Source organism: Saimiri boliviensis, chromosome 14 (assembly GCF_048565385.1).
Source record: "Saimiri boliviensis isolate mSaiBol1 chromosome 14, mSaiBol1.pri, whole genome shotgun sequence".
Taxonomy (NCBI): Eukaryota; Metazoa; Chordata; class Mammalia; order Primates; family Cebidae; genus Saimiri; species Saimiri boliviensis.
This window is the reverse complement of record NC_133462.1, coordinates 51,252,045-51,277,515: the sequence shown is the minus strand read 5'-3', so window position 1 is coordinate 51,277,515 and position 25,471 is coordinate 51,252,045. Positions and strand designations below refer to the sequence as shown.

Genomic DNA, 25,471 nt, shown 5'->3' with positions numbered 1-25,471 from the left:
GACTGCCACTCCACCCCAGCAGGTCTATGCCCTCACCAGGCTTTGGACCCAGAAGTTAGTGGGATGGTAAAAGGACCTGACCCAGAGGACAGACGAGTGGCTGCCCCACCTCCGGGAAAGAATCAGCCCTGGGGGACAGGACCAGTGCAGGAGTGTGAAGGGGAAATAACTGGAGGGAGGGTGAGTGAAGGTGGAAGAGGGAGTCGGGATGGACAGGAGAGCCCAGGACAGAGGGAAGGAGTCACCTGGTGGCCATGTCTGGAACTGCAGGCCTCGCGCCTTGTGCTGCAGGGCCAGGTGAGGGATTGACCAAAACACTTTCGGGTACAGCCAGCAGGCATCAGGGAGAGAGAATCCAGGTTTGCAGAGGAAGGAGAGCATGAAATCTGGCAGGAGAAGCAGCTCTGAATAGACAGGCCTCTCCTGACGGCCAGAGTCCGGGGGCAGGACCGGGGCAGTTCTCGGAGGTCAGGGCTCTGGTGAGCTGAGCACCCTGGGTGGTGAATGTGTGCTGTGTAATGTCACAGGGACTGGGCAGCAGGGGATCTGGGGACCCTGGCAAGCAGCCACCAACTCCTTAGCCCTCCCTTCAGATCCCGAGCTCCAGATGCAGACAGAGTGACTGGAGCCCAGCTGAGCCCTCTCTTCACAAGCCCCGTGTCTTCCCTTTCTTCTCAGTGCTCAGTCAGAGCTGCAGAAATGACCGGGAAACTGGGTTTTTAATGAAGAGGCTGAGATGCCTGTGGACACTGTACACATCATAGGAGGGGTGTGGCACGGGGCTGGAGGAAAGCTGCTCTCACTCCCTCCTCTTCCTCCACTTGTGACACCACGGGGTGGCCAGGAAGCCCCAGGAGCCTTGTGGATGGATGGAAGCCCGCTCTGCCAGGGTGAGGTCTTCAGACACGTTTGTCCTGCCTCTTGGGTATCTGTGTGTTCCCAGTTCCTGAGGAGGGCATGCAGGCTGGAGGGAAGAAGTGGGGGTGGGGAGGGATGCTCTGGACACGGGCAGAGAGGTGAGTGAGCTGGGTTGGAGAAGAAGCATGAAGCAGGAGCCCAGAGCACAGCACAACAAGCTGGCCTGTAGGGACAAAGAGGTGAAGCCATCAGTTCCCGCGGCCCTGTGTGCAGCGCATGAATCCCTGACTTACCTACAGCACATGCAGCCTCAGGGCTTCTCACCCCTAGCACACCCCTGGCTGGATCTTCATTAGTAGGAGCTCCTACAAAACCTCAGCTTCTCAGTCCGTGGGCACAGTTCTCCGCCTTTTGGGACCCCTCACACCGCTCCTCCACACGGCAGCCCTCAGCTCTTACCTGGCCTTACCCTGCTATGCCATGGCTGCTTAATTCCCAACTCCATGCTTCTGTGGCACCATCAGCACTTAGACGTGCCCTTCCCCTTACCAGCTAACACTCACCCATCACGTCCTCAGAGAGCGCCTGCTCCGACCAGTGCTATCTGGGGGATGCCTGCCCTATTGCCCGTTCTCTCAGCACTTCCGTAGAGGGCTTCATGTGGCCTAATTTCCTTGCTTTGCTCAGTTTCCCCAGCTATTTCCTCAGGGGGTGAGAAGCCTTAGCTTCTCTGAGTGGTAGCTCCTTGGGAACAGGTACTGTGACTGCTGGGTGCTTTGCAGGGAGCACAAATAAAGGACATCGCCAGGAGATGTTTAAAAGAGCATAGATTTTCAGAAAGTCAGAGACGGACGGGCCCCAGGGGTCCTCTAGCCTCGTGGTTCCCAAACTCTCGTGTGCATCGCAATCACCTAAAAGGCTGGCCTCACCCCAGAGTTTCCAATTTAGTGGATCTGGGGTGGGGGCTTATCACGTGCATCCCAGGTGATGAAGATGCTGCTGGTCCCAGGATCACACTTGAAGAACCGCTGATTTGATACAGCCCCCAATTTCATAGACGTAGGGAATAAAAAGCACCCCCAAACAGAAATGACATGCCCATGGTATCACGGTGCTGGAGCCAGGACTGAGCCCAGCTAACTGGCCCTCATCAGTCTCATCGGGGCCTTCCCCCCTGCACCACACTGGGTACGACCCGCCTGCTGCCTGCGGACTCCGTCATTATCCTCTAGACCAGGCGTCCCCAAACTTTTTACACAGGGGGCCAGTTCACTGTCCCTCAGACCGTTGGAGGGCCGCCACATACTGTGCTCCTCTCACTGACCATCAATGAAAGAGGTGCCCTTCCTGAAGTGCGGCAGGGGGCCGGATAAATGGCCTCGGGGTTGCATGTGGCCCCTGGGCCGTAGTTTGGGGATGCCTGCTCTAGACCCTGCCGGACCCGAGAAGGGAGCTGGTCTCTAGGTACCTCTATTGTGAGGTTGGAGACTTGGCGGCATCGAACATCTTCTTCCGGCCTTCCATCCCAGACATGGCCTCCACATTCTTCCTCCAGTCGCCCACCTCCACAGGCCGCTCCTGTGGTCGACACCAGGGACTTACCAGGCTGGACAGCCCCCCGGCTCAGGAGAAGCTGGGTCATAGAAAACCAGTCTCCTCGGATGGTAAGAGATCCTGACGCCGCTCCCCAGCTGGTAAGATCCTAGGACTCTGCCAGGCAGGTGGACATGGGCCAAGCTGAGGCCCCGCAGGGAAAGGGCAGCTGTGTGGCTTGGGAGCACTGGGTGACAGTGGCAGCTACGGGACTGGTTCCCACCTCAGTGCACCTCAGCGAAACTGCCTCCGAGGCCCCACGCCACCCTCCTGGTCTGGCAGTCTCTGCAGGCTCAAGGCAACCTCTTCCGAGAAGCCTTCCCATTCCCTCTCAGTACGCTGCCTGGCTCATCTCTTCTCCTCTGAATCTTCTTGGGCCAGAGACTATGTTCCTGTCACCCCTGTTTCTTACAGAGCCTATCAGTTTGGAGAGCACGTATACTGTGAGTTCAACCAAACTGTGAATAATTTGCTGCTGGGCGGTTGATCTCAGCTCTCCAACATCTGTGCTCATGTATAAGCTGCGGTCTCCCTTCCCTGCGGTGACCTGGGAGTCGTCTCCACCATGACCCTAAATCTCCACGTTCCCTTCACACTGGGTACAGGTTTTTACTTCATGTCTCAGTCTGGGGTCTAGCTTTCTCGGTGTTCCAGTTTCTTCGTCAGACTGGGAGCAGCCTGAAGGAAGGGAGCAAGTCTTCCTTCTTTCTTCCCACACTGGTCTCCCAACATTCTAGAATGTTCTGTCAAGCTGACTGGCCTCTAGCAGGAGCTCCTGGGCCTGGCTGAGGCTGTGTGAGGGGCTGACGGGGGAAAACCAGCAGGGCGGGGGGGTGGGAGGCTCTGGGGAAAGCGGCCTCACCTTCTCTGTGTCTTCCTTCTTCACAGACTTGAGGTTGGCCCGCAGGTCCATGGACACCTTGTGCTTGGAGCCCAGCAGGGCCCGGAGCATGGCGTCAGCCGAGACGCGGACCCGACGCAGGGGCGGGCGCTTGAACTTCCCGCGGAGGTCCAGCACCTTCAGCTTCAGGTCCTTGATCTGCAGGCGAGAAGGGCCTGGGTCTCACTGGAGAGGGAGCTAGCCGCAGGGCACCCTTCCTGAGACGCACCTTAAATTGTCCACCCCTGGAGCCAGACCTCTCAGCAGTCACCAGGGGCCGGTTTGGTGGAAGATGCTTTTTCCACAGAGAAGTGGTGGGTGGTTTCAGGATGGAGCTGCTCCACCTCGGACCGTCAGGCACGAGTTGGATTCTCATAAGGAGCATACAGCCTGGATCCCTCGCATGCACGGTTCACAAAAGGGTTCTCACTCCTACCAGAATCTAATGCCACCGCCTATCTGTCAGGAGGCAGAGCTCAGGCGGGAATGCTCACCTCCTGCTGTGTGGCCCGGTTCCTGGCAGACCATGGACAGGTGCTGGTCCCCAGCCCGAAGGTGAGGGATCCTTGCTCTAAGACGCTCAGACCCACCCATCCCTTTGCAAATAGCCCCTGCACATTTGCAGATAAACAGATGGATAAGTGGACACATAAAGCCTATTAGCCGTTGCTAACCCTGTACCCTTGAATAAAAGGGGCAGCCCCCCCCCAGACTGAGATTTGCATGGTTTGGAAGCCCTGTGTGGAGCGCAGACCTGCTTCCTCTTGTTCCTGCAGCCTCATCCCTGCTTCTAACTTATTACTCCCCAGTGAGCCTTCAAAGCAGCTCACAGCCCTGGTCCAGCAAGGTGATAAGCTTCCAGGTCCTGGACCCCTGGAGGAATTTCCAGGGTGTGATGTCTAGAGGGAAATCTTAGGAGCTTGGTGACCCCACATATCATCATTCCTGGTGGGTAGAAGGGGGAAGGAGGGAGGTGGCTTGTGGTCCCTCCCTACCCCTTCCTCAGATGCCCCAAAGGAGCCCTGTCCTTCCCCGCTTTGCCTCGCCCCACTGAAGCGGGCTCCGGATGGAGCGAATCCTCCCACACCCCATGCTAAGGGAGCACAGAGCACCGAAGTGGGAACCAGAGACCAGCACTGGTCCCAGGACCCCCACTGTGTGACTCAGGCCAAGTCCTTGGCCTCTCTGAACCTCAGTGTTCTCTGCAAGGTGCAGATAATAGCCCCTACTTCATCCACAGACATGTAGGGAGGATCAAAGGCCGTAATGCAATGAAAGCACTTCACAAAGGTAAGACCTTATTAACAGGCACATGATTATTTGTGTAGGTGGATAAAGAGAGTGCTTCTGTTAGGCTGATGAGCCCACATGGCAGGTAGGGAGGAAGTTTGTACTTTTCACATGTGATTTTCCACTCTGCCCATCTCCAGCCCTATGGGGCTAGTGTGGAGAAGCCAAATGTGTGTGGAGAAGCGTGTGCAAGCTTCCTGCTAAGTGGCCCCCTCCCAGGCCCTTCGGAAGGAGGGGACATCCCATGGCTGCTGCATCCATGCCCACCCTCCCCCCACCCAGCCCACCCTGGCTGTGCCCCTTCCCTTCCTCAGACTCACCTCCCTGGTGTTGTGCAGGCATTTGGCCTCGATGTCATATCGCTCCTCATCCACCACCTCTACCTTGGCGTGCAGCTCCCGGCACAAGTCCTGCAGGAGGCAGATGGATCAGGCAGGCATGAAGAAGACGGGAGCAAAGCCATCAGCTTCCAGCCCTTGACCCTCTCCCCAGAGCCTTTGCAAGTCCTGGGATTCAGAGAGGAGCTGACCATCTCCTCCACTCTGAGGCTCATGGTGGGCAATCTCCTCCACTCTGACGCTCCTGTATGTGCTTTCTTAAAAAATAGTATTGTTGCCAGGCGCGGTGGCTCAAGCCTGTAATCCCAGCACTTTGGGAGGCTGAGGCGGGTGGATCACGAGGTCAAGAGATCGAGACCATCCTGGTCAACATGGTGAAACCCCGTCTCTACTAAAAATACAAAAAATTAGCTGGGCATGGTGGCGCGTGCCTGTAATCCCAGCTACTCAGGAGACTGAGACAGGAGAATTGCCTGAACCCAGGAGGCGGAGGTTGTGGTGAGCTGAGATTGCACCATTGCACTCCAGCCTGGGTAACAAGAGCAAAATTCCATCTCAAAAAAAAAAAAGAAAAAAAAATTGTATTCTTGGCCGGGCACTGTGGCTCAGACCTGTAATCCCAGCACTTTGGGAGGCCAAGGCGGGTGGGTCACCTGAAGTCAGAAGTTCAAGACAACTCCTGAAGTCAGGAGTTCAAGTCAGGAGTTTCACCAATATGGTGAAACCCTATTTCTACTAAAATACAAAAATTAGTCAGACGTGGTGGCGTGCACCTATAGTCCCAGGTACTCAGGAGGCTAAGACAGAAGAATTGCTTGAACCCAGGAAGTGGGGGTTGTAGTGAGCCAAGATCACGCCACTGCACTCCAGCTTGGGCAACAGAGTGACACTCTGTCTCAAAAAAAAAAAAAAAAAAAAAAAATAGTATTCTTCATCATGGCTCATTGCAGCCTCAACTTCCCGGGCTCAAGTGATCGTCCCATCTCATTTTTTAAAGTTTTTGTAGAGACAATGTCTCACTTTCACTATGTCGCCCAGGCTGGTCTCGAACTCCTGCATTCAAGTGATCCACATGCCTCAGCCTCTCAAAGTGCTGGGATTACAGGCATGAGCCACTGTGCCCAGCAAAACAAAATTGTTTTCTTATCATAAAAGTAATGTGTTAATTGTAGACATCTTGGAAACAAAGTATTATTAAAATACCTAGTGATGCCACCAGCCAGAGATACTCAGTAACATTTTTATATATTTCCTTCCAGTCTCTTTTCTCTATAATAACTGGCATTTAAACAATTTACCAGTGTTCTGAAAACGTTAAAGACCAAACTCTAGGAAAGGATAGACAAGTTCTTGGAGAAGGGGGGTTTCTCTAAACCCTGGCCACCTCCCCACTCCCTGCCACCACACTGGCTGATTGTGAAGCTGGAGCCCTGGCTCGACCCGCCCAGGCAAGTCACGTCTCGCCTCTGAGGCTCAGTTCAGTGTCTGTAAAATGGGATCTAACATCCCCATCTTGCAGGTGGTTGTGAAGATTAAATGAGACCATACAAGGGAGGGATGCCATGTAAATTGTAGAGCCTTGAGCTGGTGTTAGTTCAGGCTCCTGCCGCCTGGTCCCTGGAGCCACGCACACAGCGCCTCCAGCCTCACCCCGCCCCGCCCCACCGGCCAGGCTCACCTGCAGGGCACTGAGGGACAGACCTCGAGTCTGCAGCGTGGGGATGCGTTCTGCCAGGTAGCGCACCTTCTCAGCCTCACGCTCCTCGTGCTCCTGCTCCCAGCATTCCTTGGCCTTGGCCAGCATCAGGCTCTGGACAGGACAAACCTGCTGAACCGGGGGCCTCGCATCTCCCACCCGGCATCTGGGAATGAGGGTGAGGCAGCCCCAGGCTGGGCCAGCTCTGAGACCACCATCCAGTGTAGACGTGTGTGCAGCGGCCATGGGCAGGCCATGTATGAGGGTACACCAAGTGGCCACACACAACATTCCTCCAGCCCTGAAATTTGCTTTTCCCTGACAGTCTGCCTTCCTCTTACCCACTTAACTGTCTGTTTTGACCCACAAAGCCCCAAACAGAGAAACACATATGAAAATAAAGTAAGTCCCTCTGCCTGCTAGTAGCTTTCCACTCTGAAGCTGATCACCACCTCCTCTCAGGACCCCAGGCGGGTGCCAGGATCCATACTTGAGGATCCCACCCACTGACCACCTGAGCCTGGCGCTGGCTCTAGCAATGCTGGGCTCTTCGTGCCCCTCATCATCCTCGCTCTGGCCTCCTTCTTTTCTCCTTCCTGTAACCCTCCCTTCAGAGTCTGCTCTGCTGCCCCTCTGCCTCCCACTGGGCATCCCCCTGCAGCCAGCCCCCAGCCTCACCTTCAGCAAGAGTTTGCGGGAGGCAGTGATCTTGGGTTTTCTCTGTGGGCAAGAAGAGAGAAAGAGAGAGGTGGTGAGGCAGAGGCTGCAGAACTGGAGTTCTGGTCTAGGCCAGGACAAGTCCCAGCCAGGGTTCTCTATCTTTATCCAGAATTCTCTGCTCACCCTATGGTGCCTTAAAAGCTCATCTTTGCAATTTAACCCCTGAAGTTCGGAGAGTAGCTGCAGTCAGCCACCTTGACTTAGGGGCCGAAGCCTTAACTTCCCACTCTGACTCTGCTGCTGCTGAAATCTTGTAAGATACTATGAGGGTCACATGGCTTCTAGAGGCACCTCCTTCCTCGTCTGTAAATAAGGATATTATGAGCTCGCCGCCCACTGACTGCTTACTTAATTCACAGAGTTGTCACAGGTGAAATGAGATCATGGATGTGCAAATCCTTTGAAAAGCATAAAAGCTATGTACATTTTCACACTCCAGGTCATAATACCATACAGCAATACTTTGATGATCTGTCTCACTGAATAAACAAGCTGTGAATTTCCCAGGTAAATGAAATATGTCTATGTAGACCTCAAAACCTTTTAAAATGTTAACACTACCCATACAAATCTAAGGTATCAAAGCACTATTTTATTATCAAAAATCCTAAACATGTTCCTGCTTCCTAGTCCTAGCCCTGTGACAGTGGTCCCTCGGGGCTGGCAAAGGTAAGTTAGGGCTGCTTCACCCCCAACTAATGAGACTGTGATGCCTTTTGAGCACGAATATCTCTTCTGGGCTGTAGGCAGTCACTTCTCAGCGCCTAAGCTAAGTAAGCATCCTACCCAGACTTAACGTGCTGCGAGCTGGGGGAGCATGGCTCTCACCTGTCACTCCACTGTGTGAGGTAGACGTGATTCCCTTTGACAGGGAAGTTCTCATAAGAGACAATAGTGAGTTTCAGCACATAGAATGTGTAACTTCTATCCTGACTGTTCAGAGTGCTTCGTTCGTCTTTTCCTCTCCTAAAGATTTTTGTCATGTTTCAGATAAGTGCCATTTCAAGAGAAAGGGGCTATGACTCTAAGCACCGCCCCCATGGTTCATGCACCGTAATGGGCACACACGGTAAATGTTTCACTGTGGACTTCTTTCCCCGCCACTGGGCGAGCTGATGGCCACATCATTTGACCATCTGTCAGTGGGGACACACTTTAATACAAGCCTCAGCAAAACTTAGAAATTCATATGAATGTGGAAAGGTAACATGTTCAATTCTTACTGAGAATCTCTGTGCCAAACGTCCCCTCCATCAATAGCACTAATTTTCACTGTTGCCATTGCTGAGCCCACATCCCTATTCCTGCCATCTCCATCCTTGGACTGTACATAGGCTGTGATCTCAGCAGCCTGGTAAGTCTGGAGTGCCCAGAACGGCCAGTGTCAGGGCTCTCTAAGGCCTGAAGGGGATTTAAGGACATCTCTTTGCTCCTTGCTCAGTGTTCAGCCACTGGACAAGGGTGGAATAACCCAATGACTATCCCTTACCCTTCAAATATAGCTTTGCACAAGATCAGCTCTGCAAGGAACAGGATGGTCTCCCCAGGACTGGACCAGCTCTGAGAGCGGCTGAGGAAGAGCTTGTGCTCAGCAAGGGTGCAGAGTCACAGCCAGCCCAGGCTGCAGTACCAGTCCCAGGACAACCTTCCGGGATGACCTTCCAGGAACAGGTGCTGCAGCAGGGCTGGGTGTGACTCTGCAGCACCAGTCCCTGGACAACACTGTACACTGGCACAGCAACTCACTCGACGCTAGGAAGCCCCACATCCAGAATCTTCGCCTGAGGTTTCCATCTCCCGGAATGTATTCAGCCACTAAATGCTCTACACCCCCTGGCACCCCCACCAGACCTTAACGCAAGCTCTCCCCTCTCCTCCGATGCCAACCCCACCTTCCCACCTTTACCAGTCAGAAGAGTTAACCAGAACAGAGACACCCCAAATATCACTTACCTCGCTTCAGGCATCCACCGCAGGAAGGACAGGAAAGAGCAGAGCACAGAGTGAGTATGAACAATGAGGATGACACGTGCAGCCGAGAGCCTCACAGACCAGCTTGTGGGGCAACAGGCCGGTGATGACCGTGAGCCAGACGCTCATCAGGCATCAGGCAGGGAGAGTGGTTCAAAGTTCCGGCAGAATAGAATAAAACCCAACAGCCCTTTGAACTACCAGGCATTCTTATTGGGAGGTACTGGACGTCGTAAGTTGGGGAGAAGTGGTGGAAGGTGAGGGAGGCCTCGGGGAAGCCTCCGGGTAGGGTTCCAGTAACGTAGAAGCATCCATCCGTGGGCATGTGGGTAAATTCCTAAAGCTTCGTTCATCTACTGCACCATTGTTAAGTGGTGGCCTGGTACATGCAATTCACCTGATAGATCAAGACGGGAAAACTCTGACGCACAGGCCAAAAAGGCCTTCCCAGGGCGACCTGGGAGTGAGCCTCACCCGGTGGCTGGGAGGACACGTAGATGCAACGCGGGAGAACCATCAAGGACCGTCTCTGTTTTAGGATCTGATCTCTTAGGGAAAAGCTTTGTGGAGGTTGAAAACATGGTGCCTCCACTATGGGGCTGAAGTCAGTGGCAAAGGGGCCCCAGGTGGCGGTGAGACTACTTACACTTCCGGCATGGTGGCAGTGGGACAGCACCTAGGGGGCACAAAGGAATCCTTCATGAGGGAAAGTGGAAACCCCTGCCTCCCCCTCCCGCCCCCCGCCCACCGCCCACCGCCCAGCTGGGCCTCGGGAGTCTGCAGCCCAGCCTGGGAGACAGAGTTAGAACACAAAGGGAAGAAATCAGACACACTGCATTCCAGCAGGTCAGGATGGGACAGGGTTGCAGGGCAGGGGGCAGCAAACACAGCCCATAAGCCAAACCTGGCCCCTAGCCTGTTTTTGCTTAAAGAGTGGTAAGCTTTTTTTTTTTTTTTTTTTTTTTAAGAATTTGCAGTTACAAAGCCTAAAATAGTTACTATCTGGCCCTTTCCAGATAAAGCTTGCCAACCCCGGTGGGGAGCAGAATGGAGCCCACAGGAAATGTGACTGGCAGGTGAGAGTGTAGCTCACTCACGAGGCCCTGCGGGACCAGCTGAGTTTAGACTTCATCCTGTGAATGAAGGGTGGTCACCGAAGGGCTCAGAGAGGAAGGCTTGGAAAGCGAATGAGTAGAATGGATGCTGGAATACGGCTGCTGCCACATGGCACAACGCCATCCACAGATGGCAATGCAACTGGCACCCCCGGGGTGGGGCAGTGGGGGCCCCTGAGAGGGAGAGGATGAGCCTCGAGGCCAGGCGAATCCTGTGTGCACTCTAGTGTCTTTCCCCTCTCTGGGCTGGTTTTCCGCTCTGCAAAATTAGGGGTTAAATCAGTGGGTTTCCGTTTGATGTTTATTATTAATTAATAGCAACTAATTAAAATACTATTAAATTACTATGATTTGGTTGACTCCTTTGTTCCAACCTAATCTTACTTGAAAGTAAAGTAAATTCGATCAGTAAAAGCAAAATGGCATTTTGCCTATCAAAAAGTGGAGGGCGGGAGGAGAGAGAGGATCAGGAAAACTAACTCATGTGTACCTCTGTCCTACCTGAGCGATGAAATGATTGATACCACCGACCTCCATGACACGTTTGCCTGTGTAACAAACCCGCACATCCTGCACACATGCCCCTGAACTTAAAATAAAAGTCAAACAAACGAACAAAAAGAGCGAAATGGCACTGGTGGAAGGGGGTTATCACAGCAGCCCCGTGGTCTTCTGTGAGGACATTTGGCGGTGACGCAGTTCAAAGCCCCCTGACCAGGTGATCCTGGGGCCCAGGCCAAAGAGGGGGTCTGTCCGGCTGTGGAGGGAGATGTTCCAAAGCCAGACATCCTTCACCGTCTTGCCTGGGCCTGGACACAGAGCATTCCAATGGTGGGGGTTAGTGGGGAGAACTGTGCAAAAGCTCAGGACAAGGAAAGGGACAGCTGAGGTGGGGAGCAGGTGGGCAGGGGCACACAGGAGTGCTGAGCCAGGCTGTGAAGTGAAGGGTGGGAGAGCCCAGTGTGTGTGGAGGGGGCAGGCATGGAGCTCAGGGGCAGGAGTTTGAACTTGGGTCAAGAACCTGGTTGCGGGGCCTAGGAGGTGGGCACCACTTAAAGGACCTTTGCAAAGTGCCCGCCTGCCACTAATTTCATCCCAGAGCCACCCCTTCCTCTGCCCGCATTCTCTCCTTTCCCTTGCTGCCCATGAAGCACTGTTCAGATCCCCGTGAACACAGCTTTGGCTACCTCCCCTGAATCTCCCACTGGGTCAGAAACCCTCCACCTCTGCCTCCACCACCAGGGGAGGGCAAGGCTGGGGTGGAGGAGGGGGAGGGGTAGTGTGACCCCGAGTCTCAGCTGTCACGCTGGGGCACAAAGGGAGGGGTGTGGAGACCATCCATGAATTCCTGAGATGCCTGGCTGGAATTAGACTTTGTAGGCAGCTGCTTATTCTGAGGGCTCTGCTTCTGCAAAGACGCTGAGGAAGTCCAAAGGAAACACCAGCTGGTGAAGAGCCACCTCCAGACCCATCTGTCCGTCACCAGCCTCCAAGAATGCCAGCGTCCAGAGGGCACCAGGTCTGTGGCTGCCTCCCTGGGATGTGCCTTGTCCTTGGTGGGCATTTGGCAGGGATCATGCTTCCCTCCCTCCCTCAGAGAGCCAACGATCCCCAGTGTGGGGCCCTACCTGCCAAGGCAATTTCCACCTCCCGCCAAGCTCTGGGGCCTGCCCCCCGCCTGCCTCACTGACAAATGCCAGGCCGAGGGGTCCCATGTCAGGCAAGAGGCCTCAGCCTGTGCTCTCACACCCACCAGACAGGGGCCCTTGCCAGGCCTTGCAGAAGACAAGCAAGGGCTGATAAGAAGTCAGGATGTAGATAGCAGCCACTGGAAGGCTTGGAGAGCCAGGATTCCACCTCCCCCACAAGTAGCAAGCAAGGAGATAATGAGACAATCCTCCACCCAAGGGAGGGTGCAAAGTCTCTGATGGTTGCCTCGGAGCTGGGCTTTCCCTTCCTTGAAGCTCTGCAGCATGGAAGGGACGATCAACTACTCTATGAGATTGAGTGTGTGTGTGTAAATGTATGTAAGTGACTGTGAGAGAGAGAGAGAGAGAGTATGTGTGTGTGTGTGTGTGTGTGTGTGTGAAAGAGTGTATGTGTAGGAGAAGAAGCTGATCGCTTTCCACACCCAATAATCACGTCCACAAGTATCTAGTTAGGTTGATGTGCTTGCCCCTGCTTCCCGCCCCCTGACCTTGGACCCCCATTCAAGGGCATCCCTGTCCTCCTTAACTGATGGTTATTTAACAGGCCACACTCCCAAACCCATGGCTCTGGGCTTCCTACCACACACCACAACCCCATCTTGAGCTCTGAACAGCGAAGCCTAATCTCAGACCTGCTGTGGGACTGTGACTCCCAGAGCCGGTGGCAGATGCTGCCCTCAGCCCCCATCCGAGTCAGGGACCACCGCATAGCGCCCTGCTCCAAGCCCTGGGTTGCCCTGTAGATGCTGCCCTGGCTTATGTGTTCACTGGCTCTTGTGCCCCAACCCAAAATGCTGCCACCATTGCCTTCCTCCAAGAGGACCCCCAATACCTACTGCGGCTCCTCAGAGCCGGGAGCACGGAGCGGGAGCGGTCAAGAGGGGTTGCTGGTCTGCCCTTCCCTGCTCTCGTGCTGCAGTACAGAGGAATGGGCAAAGGGAGCAGACAGCGTCCCTCAAAGACAAAGAACACAGAAGCAAGATGGTTTCCTTGGTCAGCAGAGGGCTCTGGCCCTGCCTTCTGCGCTCCCTGGGAGTCCTGCACCCGAACCCCCCTTCTCTCTTGCTGCAGGCATAGCTGACTTGGAGCACTCACCCGGCTCTGCCTAAGCTTGCAATTGCAGCCCCTCGGCTCCGGCTCCCCGATCCCAGGGCCACCCCTTCCCCTGGGTGCTTCTCCCTCCCACACCCTGCTGGGCACCCCGTGTGAAAGCACCATCCCTTAGGCTCTGCCTTGGGGCTCCTAAGGAACCTCGAGGAAGATTCTGCTCCTCGCTCCCAGCCTCCTAATATCCAGGAAAAGCTTTCGCCTCTCACAACAGTTTTGCAGGAGAGCTGCCATTCTGTGGGACCAAACGCCTTGGGAGTATTTTAGGAATGTTCTACCAGCAAACCAACTGTACGGGCAAGAAACGGTTTCCTCCAGCTCCAAGACCTGCTTTCTCCTTAAACAAAAGCCCCAGGTTCTCTGCCTGGGATGAACCTAGATCTGAGGTCCTGGGCTGTGGACGCTTACCTCGTTCAGTCCTTGTGGAGCGGGACTGGCCTGTGCCTCGCGATAGACTGCAGACTGTGAGGGGCAGAGCCAAGGGGAGTCTATGAAAACTGTGGCCAGCAGCAACTGGCCGGTAAAAATAGAACAGACCCACTGCCCCCTCCTGCGGCCCCTCCTCCCTCCCACCCCTCCCACCACACACACCCCTCACAGGGCAGATGCGTGCTGCAATGCACACAACAGGCACACAGGCTGAGAGCCACATGAGTTTGTGGCTCTGGAGCACACACACATTCTGTGCACATAGGTGCCACCGAGTGACCCCAGCACCCGCCTAGGGAGGCTCAAGCCGCAGGGAGGGAGAAACTGAACAGCCAGACCAGGTGTGGGGACTGAACAGAGATGAGACAGGGAGGAGGAGTAAGGGAGAGCCAGGGGCCACAGCGAAGGCCTGGAGGCTGGGGAAGAGGACTGTCACTAACCCCACCTCTCTTACTAGGAAATATGGAAATGAGGCCTCCGAACCCATGCTCCAAAAGCCGGAGAAGGCTAAAGACTCAGCTTGCAGGGATTTTTGGCTCCCTGATGCACGTGGGTTAGGAGGGTGCTGGCTGTGGGGAGTGATGTGAGCAGTCTTGCAGGCTGAACTCAGCAAGAGTTTCCGAGGCTGAATGGAACAGCAGCGGCAGCAGGGGCCACCTTTAAGCTCAGGGAGGTCCTAGGGTCTACAGACACTGCATCCCCCTCCAGGTGAGTTTCCTGAGATCATGAGACACCCGAGTCCCATGCCTAGAACTCGGTGAGACGAATTCACCTCTCCCCTGCCCTAATCTTCATCTCCAGCCAGAAGCCAACAGATCCCCGGAGACTGGTGCCGGGGCTGCACCTGTCTTCTGGGTATTTTTAGGATGGTTGATGAACACATAATACCAACCCTATAGTCAGAGAAAGACAATGCCTGCTATGTTAATCCTGTGGCTATTATAGTCTGTCATCTCATGGGTTGAGGCAGGACACTGACCCCTCTCGGATGCCAGAGAGAGGCTTCCCAAGCAGCAGGAGGTTCGGGAGCCCCAGCCATGCTCCCCATTTGGAGAGGGAGAGAGTAGCGGGCACGGGGGTCCTAAGGAGCCACACCCCCATGCCCACAGAGGTAAAGGCCCTGACCTCTCTACACCAACATTCTGCTGCCTAATAGAGTTTGCTCTGTCTTTTCTGGTCAGGTCACCTTTGAGAAGCCTCTGTGTGAACAGGCTGTCAGGGAGAAAGGACAGGGTCTGGGGAGGCAGGGGAGTTGGGGGTGTAGGAGTCCAGGTAGAGAGGCTGGGATGGTAATGAAGGTGGGCTCTAGCCAAAAGGAGCAACTGGAGGGAGGAAGAAGTTAGGGGCTTGGGAGACGAGCCTCCTGGAGTTTATTGCCTTGGCTTATTATGATGTATACAATAACTTTCCTTTTATTTATTTATTGAGACAGAGTCTCGCCTGTTACTCAGGCTGGAGTGCAACAGCGTGATCTTGGCTCACTGCAACCTCTGCCTCCCAGGTTCAAGTGATTCTCCTGCCTCACCCTCCTGAATAGCTGGGATTACAGGTGTGCCACCATGCCTGGTTATTTTTTGTATTTTTTTTTTTTTTTTTTTTTTTTTTGAGACGGAGTTTCGCTCTTGTTTTCCAGGCTGGAGTGCAATGGCGCGATCTCGGCTCACCGCAACCTCCGCCTCCTGGGCTCAGGCAATTCTCCTGCCTCAGCCTCCCGAGTAGCTGGGATTACAGGCACGTGCCACCATGCCCAGCTAATTTTTTGTATTTTTAGTAGAGACGGGGTTTCACCATGTTGACCAGGATGGTCTCGATCTCTTGACCTCGTGATCCACCCGCCTCGGCCTCCCAAAGTGCTGGGATTACAGGCTTGAGCCACCGCGCCCGGCCTATTTTTTGTATTTTTAGTAGAGGTGGGGTTTCTCCATGTTGGCCAGGCTGGTCTCGACCCCCTGGCCTTAAGCGGTCCACCTGCCTCAGCCTCCCAAAGTGCCGGGATTACAGGTGTGAGCCACCATGACTGGCCTATACAATAAAAGGCCTTGATATTCTCAGAAAATAAATTCTCTGCCTGAATTATCCTGCTTTTTGAAAAGGAAAAATAAAGAAGACAGGCTGACAACAGAAGAACAAAGCAGGGTGAACAGAAGCCAAGAACGTAGGTGGCCGGGATGTCCACGGCAAGACGTGGCGAGCACAGCACAGCCGGGGGCCTTCCCTGGGCAGGAACCACAGGGAATCTCAGACTCAGAGTGATGCATCCTCACACTCTGATGGGCAGCATGCGGCCAGGGCCCCTCACTTCAACGTCCCAGTTCCCCGCCATCCCTGCACACTGCCTCCACTCCCTCCCAGCCTCCAGCTCACTCCCTCAGATCCGCCCTGACCTTCGGCCCCAGTTCACACACTGACTTTTCTAGGTCTCTCTCCTGCTGTCACTCAAAGGTGGACTTCAGAAGCAAGACTGCCATGCCCTGCTGCCCTTGTCCCTGACCCCATCTACCTTCATATAGAGAGTGGGCGCAGAGCAGGCCCCAATGATCCAGGCCGCCCACATCCAGTTGAGGGACCACCACTGGAGGTCTCAGCCTCGTGACCCACTCGCTGCCCCAGCCAAGTGAGCCTCCACAGCCTTTCTCCTCCCTCCTTGCCTACAGAAAAGTTCCCCCTTCTCAGTGCACAGCAGCCCAGGGCCAGGCTTCCCATTCTCCCTGCAGGGCAGGCTGTCCAGAGCTATGAGGTTCTGTCTGACACAGCTGCTGGCTGCTCAGGGAGGACCCTTCCCAGACACAGAGCCGGAAACAGGGCTCCTGGCTCTGGAGAGCCCCAGGCAGCTTTGTGCTAGGCTGAATCATAGCCCCCATAGGTGCCCATGCCCTAATGCAAATGTGAATCTGTTCCCTTAAATGGCAAGGAGGCTTTGCAGATGTGATTACGCTAAGACCCTTGAGATTATCCTGGATTAACTTGGTGAACCCAATCTAATCACAAGTGTCCTTCTCAGCTGAGTGAGTGATGAGGAGCAGGGTTGATAGAAGGAAATGTGGTAAAGGAAGCAGAGGTCAGAAAAGATGCTATGCTGCTAGCCTTGACCACGGAAGGAGGCCACGAGCCAAGGAATGCAGGCAGCCTCTAGAAGCCAGAAAAGGCCACGGCACGGTTCCTCTCCTAGAGCCTGAAGGGGGCAGCAGGCCTCGCATCACCTTGCCTTGCAGCCCAGGGAGATGCTTCTGAGTTCTGCCCTCCAGACCTGTAAGATAATACGTTTGGGTTATTTAAAATCACTAAGTGTATACTGGCTTGTCACAGCAGCAATGGGAAACTAATACGTTCTCCAGTGCCTTGCTGGGCCCTGGATCTCATAGTCCAGCCAGGAAAATGGTGAGCCTAGGAGGGTCAGTGAGATGAATCAGTCCAGGTTTCAGAGCAAGGCAGCCCCGAGACAGAGCAGGTCAGAATCCAGCCCTACCAGGGCCTGGCCTTCAGGAAAGCCAGCTCTGTTGTTGCTGAGAGCATCAAAGGATGCCAGAGCGGGAAGACTGTCCAGTTCAATCGGTGTACCTGTGAGGAAACCCAGGCCCCGAAAGGAGAGCCCACAGGGTGAGGGGTCAGGTCTCGTAAGTCTGTCACGCTGCCCACAATGCAAAGATACTTCCCTAACCTTAACTTTAACCCAATTCTACTCCTAACACTCACCATCCTTTAACCGTAATATAATCCCTGTCCCTGTCTTTATCCCTAACCTACTAGAACCTTCACCTTCTTGCTGTCTGCTGTTTTGCTTGGTTTATCGAGGTGGCCGCTTGCCCTCTCAATCCATTTTGCACACGGCATGCCAAATGCTGAAACTGATCTTGTTCGAATTCCGAATCCAGCTTCATGTCCAAGCCCTACTCTAGACCACAGGAGTTTCCCCTCCTGGCAATGGCCCTCGCCTTACTGCAGGCTGTCTAGACACTAACCTGAATTCAGATTCACTGCAGAATTGACCCAGCTGTGCAGCCTCCTCTCTAAACCTCGGCTTCCTCATTTGCAAAGCGGGTTAAGGGTGTACAGGTACCTAAGGCTGAGCCTGGCTTCCAAGCGGTCCCCTTCCTTAGGACAAGGCTGATGGCTTTCCCTTAGCCTCTTTTTTTTTTTTTTTTTTTTTTTTTTTGAGACGGAATTTCGCCCTTGTTACCCAGGCTGGAGTGCAATGGCATGATCTCGGCTCACTGCAACCTCCGCCTCCTGGGTTCAGGCAATTCTCCTGCCTCAGCCTCCTGAGTAGCTGGGATTACAGGCACGTGCCACCATGCCCAGCTAATTTTTTGCACTTTTAGTAGAGACGGGGTTTCACCATGTTGACCAGGATGGTCTCGACCTCTTGACCTCGTGATCCACCCGCCTCGGCCTCCCAAAGTGCTGGGATTACAGGCTTGAGCCACCGCGCCCGGCGCAGCCTCTTTTTTTAAAAGATGTTTGAATTTTTAATAGAATCGTGGTTTCCCTATATTCCCCAGGCTGGTCTCGAACACCTGGGGACAAGCAATCCTCCCGCCTTGGCCTCCCAGAGTGCTGGGAATTACAGGCATGACCCACCGCGCCTGGTCCCCTTAGCCTCTTTTAAAGTCCAGGGAGAGACCGAAGCAGCCTTAACCAGAATCCAGGCCTCAGGAGAACGGCCTCTGCCTCTATGGTCAGTATCGTCTCAGATCTTCTGTGACTGCCCAGCTCGCTGGAAATGGATGGAAAAATTGCCAAGAGAAAGAGTGAGAACTGGAGCTGGCTCGATGGCAGGAGGAAGGGGCAGGGCTAGGAAAGAGGGACTCAGGATGGCTGTCAGTGAGAGGAGAAGGCATGGGGGGGGTTCCGGCCTCTAGTGCCACCGGCTTCCAGTGTCATCCTTTCCCCTCCCAGGGCTGGGGAGGCCACAGGGCAAGGGAAGGAAGTGTCTGGCCAGAGGAGCTAAGCCTTGTAAGGCCGTGGGTTGTGGAGTCAGGGCGCATCACCTCAGAGGCTGGCACCTGTCAGCCCTGGCTGCCCTGGCTTGGTTTGGGAAGTAAAGAAACCCAAATTAGCAAGTGACAAAGCCCAGACCATCTGTCTTCCCGGCGGCCCCTCCTGACACGGGCTCTCCCCCCGCTACTCAGGGGCCTTTGCCTCAGTGACAGCCAATCCTGTGTCCCTCCTGCCTTCTCCACCCACAGCCCATTGTTGTTCCGGGGCCAGCCTTCTGTTCTGTGGTTGAGTTCTGAGAAGGGGCAGGGCTGGGGGCTGAGGGGACTAGAGCAGAGGGAACACAGAAAGCAAAAGGCTGTCACCCTCCATTTTTCACCACAAACCAGCCTCACATGAAAGTTTGTGGCATTAGAGACAGCACAGTGAGGTAAGTCAACACACAGCTTGGGACGCAAACGGCCCTGCCACTCACCTTCACTCACTAGTGAAGCTTAGCAATGTATCCCTCCGAGCCTCCACTTCCTCATCTGTAAAATGGGGATAATGATGGTGCCCGCCCCGGGGGTTGCTATGAGGCTCCAATGAAGTGCTGTGTATTAAGGGCATTGCAAAGACCTGGCACAAGGCAAATGCTGAACAAATGTTGGTTCTTGGTATATACCCCTTGAGGCTTCACAGTAACGTTCTGAGGTAGGCACTATGGCTTACCCCACTCTACCCACAAGGAAACAGGCTCACAGTGGCTCAGCAATCACCCAGGGTCCTGCAGCAAGGACGAGGCGGAGCTGGGAGCTGCACCCAGGTCTCTGTGCCAAAGTCCGTGCTCCTTCACCAGCCCTGCACATAGTAAGTGTTCAGTAAACAGGGGCCATCGTTGTGACTTTAATGTCCTCATCTTCGGCCAATACTGTGGCTTCCACAGGGAACTTGGAATGGACCAGTGTTGTGACCCCAAAGCTCAGTATAATTCACCCCAGCATTCAAAGCAGTAAATGGGCTGAGCGTGGTGCCTTAGGCCTGTAATCCCAGCACTTTGGGAGGCTGAGGCATACAGATGGCTTGGGTCCAGGAGTTCAAGACCAGACTGGGCGACACGGCAAAAACCCCGCCTCTTCGAAGAACACAAAATTACTTGGGTGTGGTGGCGGAAGCCTGTGCTCCTGGCTACTGCGAAGGATGGCTTGAGCCCTGCAGGAGATCAGGGCTACTGTGAGCCGAGATCACGTGCCACTGTACTCCAGCCTGGGCGACAGAATGAGACCGTGTCTCAAAAAAAAAAGAAAAAGCAGCAAGTGATGCTTTGAATGACTGATTCTTGATGCAGTTGATTGTAAGAGGTTTGGCTGTGTAGTAACAAATAACATTAGCCACTCTTTTTAGCCCTGGGACACCGTGAGAGGAGCCCCTTCTTCCCCTCCAGGGAGGGGCAGGTAGGGCTGGAGATGGAGTGAATGGGAGTGAAGGACAGGCAGAGAAGACAGAAGAGGGTGGGGGCCTTGGGAGTCCCTGCAGGTCCCAGCAGTGGGCAGGCTGGAGTGGGCTGCCTCTCACACTCTCCACCCTCCACACCACCTCCCGGTGCCCCTGACTTCTTCCCACACCCACCGTCCTCTGCCAAACCTGTTGTTTCACTTCTCTCTTGAACTACCTGCTCCTTGAGGTCAGCATTGCCACACCCTGGCTTCTCTTCTGGCCCGCCTAGTGTCTCCATCAGCCCAGTGCTAGGATGAAGGAGGGAGGCCCAAAGGCCACCCCGACTCCCACCTCTGGCCCCCTCTTTCTGTGCTGAGCCTTTACAACCTGAGCCCGGGACTGGCAGTTCCCCAAAATAGGCTGCCTCTCCAGGAATCCCCACAATAAGCAGGTGAGGTTTGGGGCTGACCCTGTATGCCCACGGACAAGGGAATGCAGAGGAAGGTGACGGAAAGTGAGCTAGCTAATTGGGTGTAGACCCCTCCCTAGAAACTAATTACTTTCAAGCTGGCACGTGAGCAGTTAGCAACCCTGGGAACTGGAACACCAGGTCACTGCGTCCCTCTCCCAATTCCACCTCATGCCACCCGCCCACCAGGTCCCACCCGGCTCTCCTGCACAAGACTTTGTGTCTCCGATGCTCAGCTGGTTCTAGGCACTGCCTCTCCTGTGTTTCTGTGCCCAGCTCCACCTTCCCTCTGAAAACTCTGTCCCCAGGGGCAGCTGACATGGCTTCTCCCCTCATCTGTTCCCTCCGGACCCAGCATGGTGTGCAGCAGAACGGGCCCCTGACCCCACCCCACCCACAGTGGTTTTCAAACCCTTATGGTTCATCAGAATTTTGGAGTGGGCTTGTCAAAACATAGATTCTAGGCTGGGTGTGGTGGTGCGTGCCTGGAATCCCAGCACTTTGGGAGGCCAAGCTGGGGAGATCACAAGGTCAGAAATTTGAGACCAGACTGACCAACATGGTAGAACCCCACTGTCTCTACTAAAAATACAACAATTAGCTGGGCATGGTGGCTTGCAACGTAATCCCATCTACTCGGGAGGCTGAGGCAGGAGAATCGCTTGAACCCGGGAGGCGCAGGCAGCAGGGAGCCGAGATCGTGCTACTACACTCCAGCCTGGGCAACAAGCAAGACTCTGTCTCAAAAAGAAAAAGAAAAAGAAAAAAAGAAACACCTAAACACACCGCTTCTAGGCAGACACGACACTTCCATCTGTGCTCAGCCCTCAGCGGGGCCCCTGAACTGAGCAGAGGCGGCCCGTCCCCTGTGCTGCCCTCCCACCCTTGCTTCAGACCCAGGGAACTCTGGAGCCCCCCCAGACGCCCCTCTAGAAGGCATCAAGCCAGGCACTGGGACATATGATGAACCTTGGCCCTGTCCCCACCACTGTCCTCAGCACGGTGCGGCCCCGTGGATGATTTGGGAAGCTGGACGCAGCCCCTCGACGTTCCTGATCCCCTCATACATGCTCACTCCATTCCCATCTTCCCACGCAGCAGACAGCGAGGGACGAAAATTATTTTCTTCTTTGCCAGAGGGATACACTTAGTGCCAAGGCTGAGGGGAGAGTGAGTCTGTGGCGGCAGCATCCCAGCCTGCCGTCCCTAGCCCACGCCAGCACCTGGCCCGTGTGCCCAGCCGCCTGGGCACCACCAAGCCCCGCCTCACTCTCTGGCCCCACCTTCAACCCCATCTGTTCCCTCTCTGTTCTCCTTGTCACAGAAAGGCCCAGCCACAGCCGCTGAGACAAACCAGCAATCTGAGGGTTACCCCCTCTGCTTCCTCCTCCCCTCGGGGCCTCCTGACCCGCCCTCCTCCACAGACCCACGCCAGGGTCTCTGCTCGGGCGGCGCCTTCTGCCAGCTTCACTGCTGCAGCCCGCTCGCTGCTCCCCGCGCTGACTGCTCCGGAAGCCTCTCCATCCCACCTCCGCCCAAACCACTTACCTCGATGACAATATGGGGATGAAATGCAAACCTGTAGTCAAGTCACAAGCGCTTTCACAATCACAGCCTCACAGCTCCCTGGCCCCTGTGCCCCCTGGCTCAGCTGCACAGAACTATTCAACATCCCCAGAGCAGCAGAGGCATCTCCAAAGTCTCTTCTCTCCCACTCCACCTATCCTCCAGGTCTCAGTGGAGCGCTGACTCGTCCAGGGAGTCTACCCTGAGCACCCCTGGCTGCATTAGGAGCTGCTCCTCCAGGCCCCACAGCCCGGTATGTCCCTCTTTCCCTACATGGCATCCACAATATCGAAGTCATCTGTTTACTCACCTGGGAGAAACCGGAGTGTTGACACTACGTCTTACTCATTTTTGTATCCTCAGTGGGCAGCACAGTGCCTGACACATAGTAGCTGCTCAATAAATGCTCATTGAATAAACGAATGAACAAGGACCCAGTACAGAGGCAACTTCTGACCAGACACAGTGCAGGCAATTGCCTCTCATGGCTCCGGAGCGATCTTTGTTTCTCAGGGTCCTGAAATAAGGCTGGGGGAGGGGGGCTCATGACTAGGGGTACAAGGAAAGGGCTGGCTGAGAAGCCATCTCATTCAAGGTCTTGGCACCTGGAGTATCTGGGCCCCAACTGCCCCTCCCCCAGAGAGGAGCAGCCACGGCCACTCACTGACCTTGACACAGGTGACGAACTGCTAGCCCCTCCAACAATGTGCTCAGACACACACAGAAACAACAGCTGGGCACTGGGCCTTTGTTGATGTTAAACTCAGGCCCTGGGAGGTCACCCTGAACTATGACCAGCCCCTCCACCCCGTGCCCAGGCTGGGACCATGAATGTCAGTGGGAAGCAGGTGCCAACACAGACAAAGAGCCCTGCCCCGGCGTCTGGTGAGCATCCCGCCTCCCTGACCGCTTCCTCCTCCCACTCCATTCTCCTCCAAAGCCCCGTCCCTCCGCAGCCCCCGGCCCCCAGCGTTCCTTCCTCCCCGCTCTCACGCCCTTGCCTCAACCCCATGATTATTTTGCAGGAGGCTTGAGAAGGAATCGAGCAGGGTGGAACCTTCTCAGTCAGCAAGTCGAATGAAGGTCCTTCCAGACCCCAGCCAGGATAGGACAACCTCTCCAAAACTCTGAGGCTGGGCTGAGCTTCTTGCTGAGGGCAGGGATTTCATGGGGTCCCACCCTGTTCACCCTGGGGCAGGGCGGGGGGCGAGCTGCTACCCTCCTCTCCATGCAACAAAGAGGAGGCCCCCTTTTGCTTCCTTACACATGCGGACTCCCAGCCACACCTCCACCCATGTCGGGGCTCAGCTGTAGGAGAATTGGAACCCAAGGCGCAGTTCTAAGGTGCTTGCTGTCAATCCAGCAGGGAAACGGGGCTATAACCAGAGTGCAGCTGCTGCAGCAGAGGTCAGAAACCGAACAGGGGCCTGGGGGCTAGGGGTGGACTGGATTCCCTCCACCAAAGCAGAAGGCGGAGGGGGATTAGGCCTCCTAAGACAGACCCCCTCCACCCCATCACGCACTATCCCGGGCTTGCAATGCGGTAATGCTTCTTGACGAGGGATCCACCAACTCTTGGGGGTAGCATATCTGTCTTTTCATTGGGTTGGTGTGTGCATTGATAGTGCAAAGGCAGTGGTGGGTAAAGCTGGTGCCTTACGCTTTCCTACATTGCACTCATTGGAGCCAAAAAGCCAGTTTCATTTAAGCGTCCTTGATGCAACAGGAAAAAACGTTAATTGCATTAAACATGGTTAGCATATATAGCACTTCTGCCTTATACCAAAGTATGATGGAGTACACATCTACATACCTACGTAAGCCCTCAGTGCTGTATTCCATCATAAAACATCATTTTCACTTGAGAAAAGGAGGGATTGAAAAACTATTGTCGGCCAGGCGCGGTGGCTCAAGCCTGTAATCCCAGCACTTTGGGAGGCCGAGGTGGGTAGATCACGAGGTCGAGAGATCGAGACCATCCTGGTCAACATGTGAAACCCCGTCTCTACTAAAAATACAAAAAAACTAGCTGGGCGTGGTGGCGCGTGCCTGTAATCCCAGCTACTTAGGAGGCTGAGGCGGGAGAATTGCCTGAGCCCAGGAGGCGGAGGTTGCGGTGAGCCGAGATCGCTCCATTGCACTCCAGCCTGGGTAACAAGAGCGAAACTCCGTCTCAAAAAAAAAAAAAGAAAAAAAAAAGAAAAACTATTGTCTGGATGCAATGGCTCACACTGGTAATGCCAACACTTTGGGAGGCCAAGGCGGGAGGATTACTTGAGCCCAGGAGTTTGAGACCAGCCTGGGGAACATATACGACCCCATTTTTACAAAAAAATACAAAAATTAGCCAGGCATAATGGTGCACACTGTGGTCTCAGCTACTTGGGAGGCCGAGGCAGGAGGACCACTTGAGCCTGGGAGGTTGAGGCTGCAGTGAGCTAAGATTGCACCACTGCACTCCAGCCTAGGCAACAGAGTGAAACCCAGTCTCAAGAAGAAAAAAAAAAAAAAAAAAAGAAGGGAAGGGAAGAGATTGAGCCACCGAAATTCAGCAGTAGGACACCCTGTCTCAAAAAAAAAAAAAAAAAAGAGAGATGAAAAGAAAAACAAAAACTGCTGTTAACTGGACTTGACCACTGGTAGATATTTTCTCACAAATGATCAAAGTAAGCCTGTAACTTCTGTGGGTTTTTTTTTTGAGACAGAATCTCATTCTGTCGCCCAGGCTGGAATACAGTACCCGGATCTCAGCTCACTGCAGCCTCCACCCCCCAGAGGAGGGGGTGATTCTCGTGCCTCAGCCTCCCGAGTAGCTGGGATTGCAGGCATACACCACCCAGTCCAGCTAATGTTTGTGTTTTTAGTAGAAACAGGGTTTCATCATGTTGGCCAGGCTGGTTTAGAACTCCTGACCTCGCTTTTTCCACCTCAGACCCGACAGAACGGCTCCCGCAAAGGATGGCGAGAAGAAAAAGGGTCTTCTGCCATCAATGAGGTGGTGACCCAAGAATACACCATCAGCATTCACAAGCGCATCCATGGAGTGGGCTTCAAGAAGCGTGTCCCGCGGGCACTCCGAGAGATTCACAAAGTTGCCATGAGGGCGATGGGAACAGCCGATGTGCACATTGATACCAGGCTCCACAGAGCTGTCTGGGCCAAAGGAATAAGGAACATCCCATACCGAATCCATGTGCGGTGTCCAGGAAACGTCATGAGGATGAAGAGCCACCGAATAAGCTCTATACTTTGGTTACCTATGTACCTGTTACCACTTTCAAAAATCTACAGACAGTCAATGTGGATGAGAACTAATCGCTGATCATCAAATACATCAAATAAACTTTAAAAATTGCCTAAAAAAAAAAAAAAAAAAGAA

General features: G+C 54.4%; 1 protein-coding gene, 1 long non-coding RNA gene and 1 pseudogene across 5 annotated transcripts; 1 reads left to right on the top strand and 2 right to left on the bottom strand.

Annotated features, from left to right (window-relative positions):
- Positions 1 to 700: 700 nt before the first annotated feature.
- Positions 701 to 13,793, bottom strand: TNNI1 (troponin I1, slow skeletal type). Of its 4 annotated transcripts, XM_074385053.1 has the most exons (9): positions 13,686 to 13,778; positions 10,444 to 10,720; positions 9,989 to 10,022; positions 7,334 to 7,375; positions 6,638 to 6,769; positions 4,942 to 5,031; positions 3,314 to 3,490; positions 2,327 to 2,436; positions 701 to 1,081 (listed from the first exon to the last, which is right to left on the bottom strand). In XM_074385053.1, the coding sequence occupies exons 5-8, from the start codon at positions 6,761 to 6,763 to the stop codon at positions 2,329 to 2,331; spliced, it is 501 nt and encodes a 166-aa protein (XP_074241154.1). In that variant the 5' UTR covers positions 6,764 to 6,769; positions 7,334 to 7,375; positions 9,989 to 10,022; positions 10,444 to 10,720; positions 13,686 to 13,778; the 3' UTR covers positions 701 to 1,081; positions 2,327 to 2,328. The 4 variants fall into 4 exon arrangements, with proteins under 4 accessions (XP_074241154.1, XP_074241153.1, XP_074241155.1 ...); XM_074385052.1 differs by lacking the exon at positions 10,444 to 10,720 and having other exon boundaries at positions 13,686 to 13,793; XM_074385054.1 differs by lacking the exon at positions 10,444 to 10,720 and having other exon boundaries at positions 9,989 to 10,042.
- Positions 13,794 to 15,273: 1,480 nt separating this feature from the next.
- Positions 15,274 to 22,789, bottom strand: LOC141581189 (uncharacterized). Its single transcript, XR_012513718.1, has 2 exons — positions 22,403 to 22,789; positions 15,274 to 16,953 (listed from the first exon to the last, which is right to left on the bottom strand). It is a non-coding gene; the product is annotated as an uncharacterized LOC141581189 (long non-coding RNA).
- Positions 22,790 to 22,919: 130 nt separating this feature from the next.
- On the top strand, positions 22,920 to 25,471 carry LOC101054009 (large ribosomal subunit protein eL31-like; annotated as a pseudogene).

Excerpts from the sequence above, each read along its gene's own strand:
- TNNI1 (XM_074385052.1), bottom strand. The coding sequence starts at position 6,763 with ATGCTGGCCAAGGCCAAGGAATGCTGGGAGCAGGAGCACGAGGAGCGT. Across the intron at positions 5,032-6,637 it reads TGTCCCTCAGTGCCCTGCAG|GACTTGTGCCGGGAGCTGCA; the intron begins GTGAGCCTGGCC and ends TGCCTCCTGCAG. Across the intron at positions 3,491-4,941 it reads GCCTGCACAACACCAGGGAG|ATCAAGGACCTGAAGCTGAA; the intron begins GTGAGTCTGAGG and ends TCTCGCCTGCAG.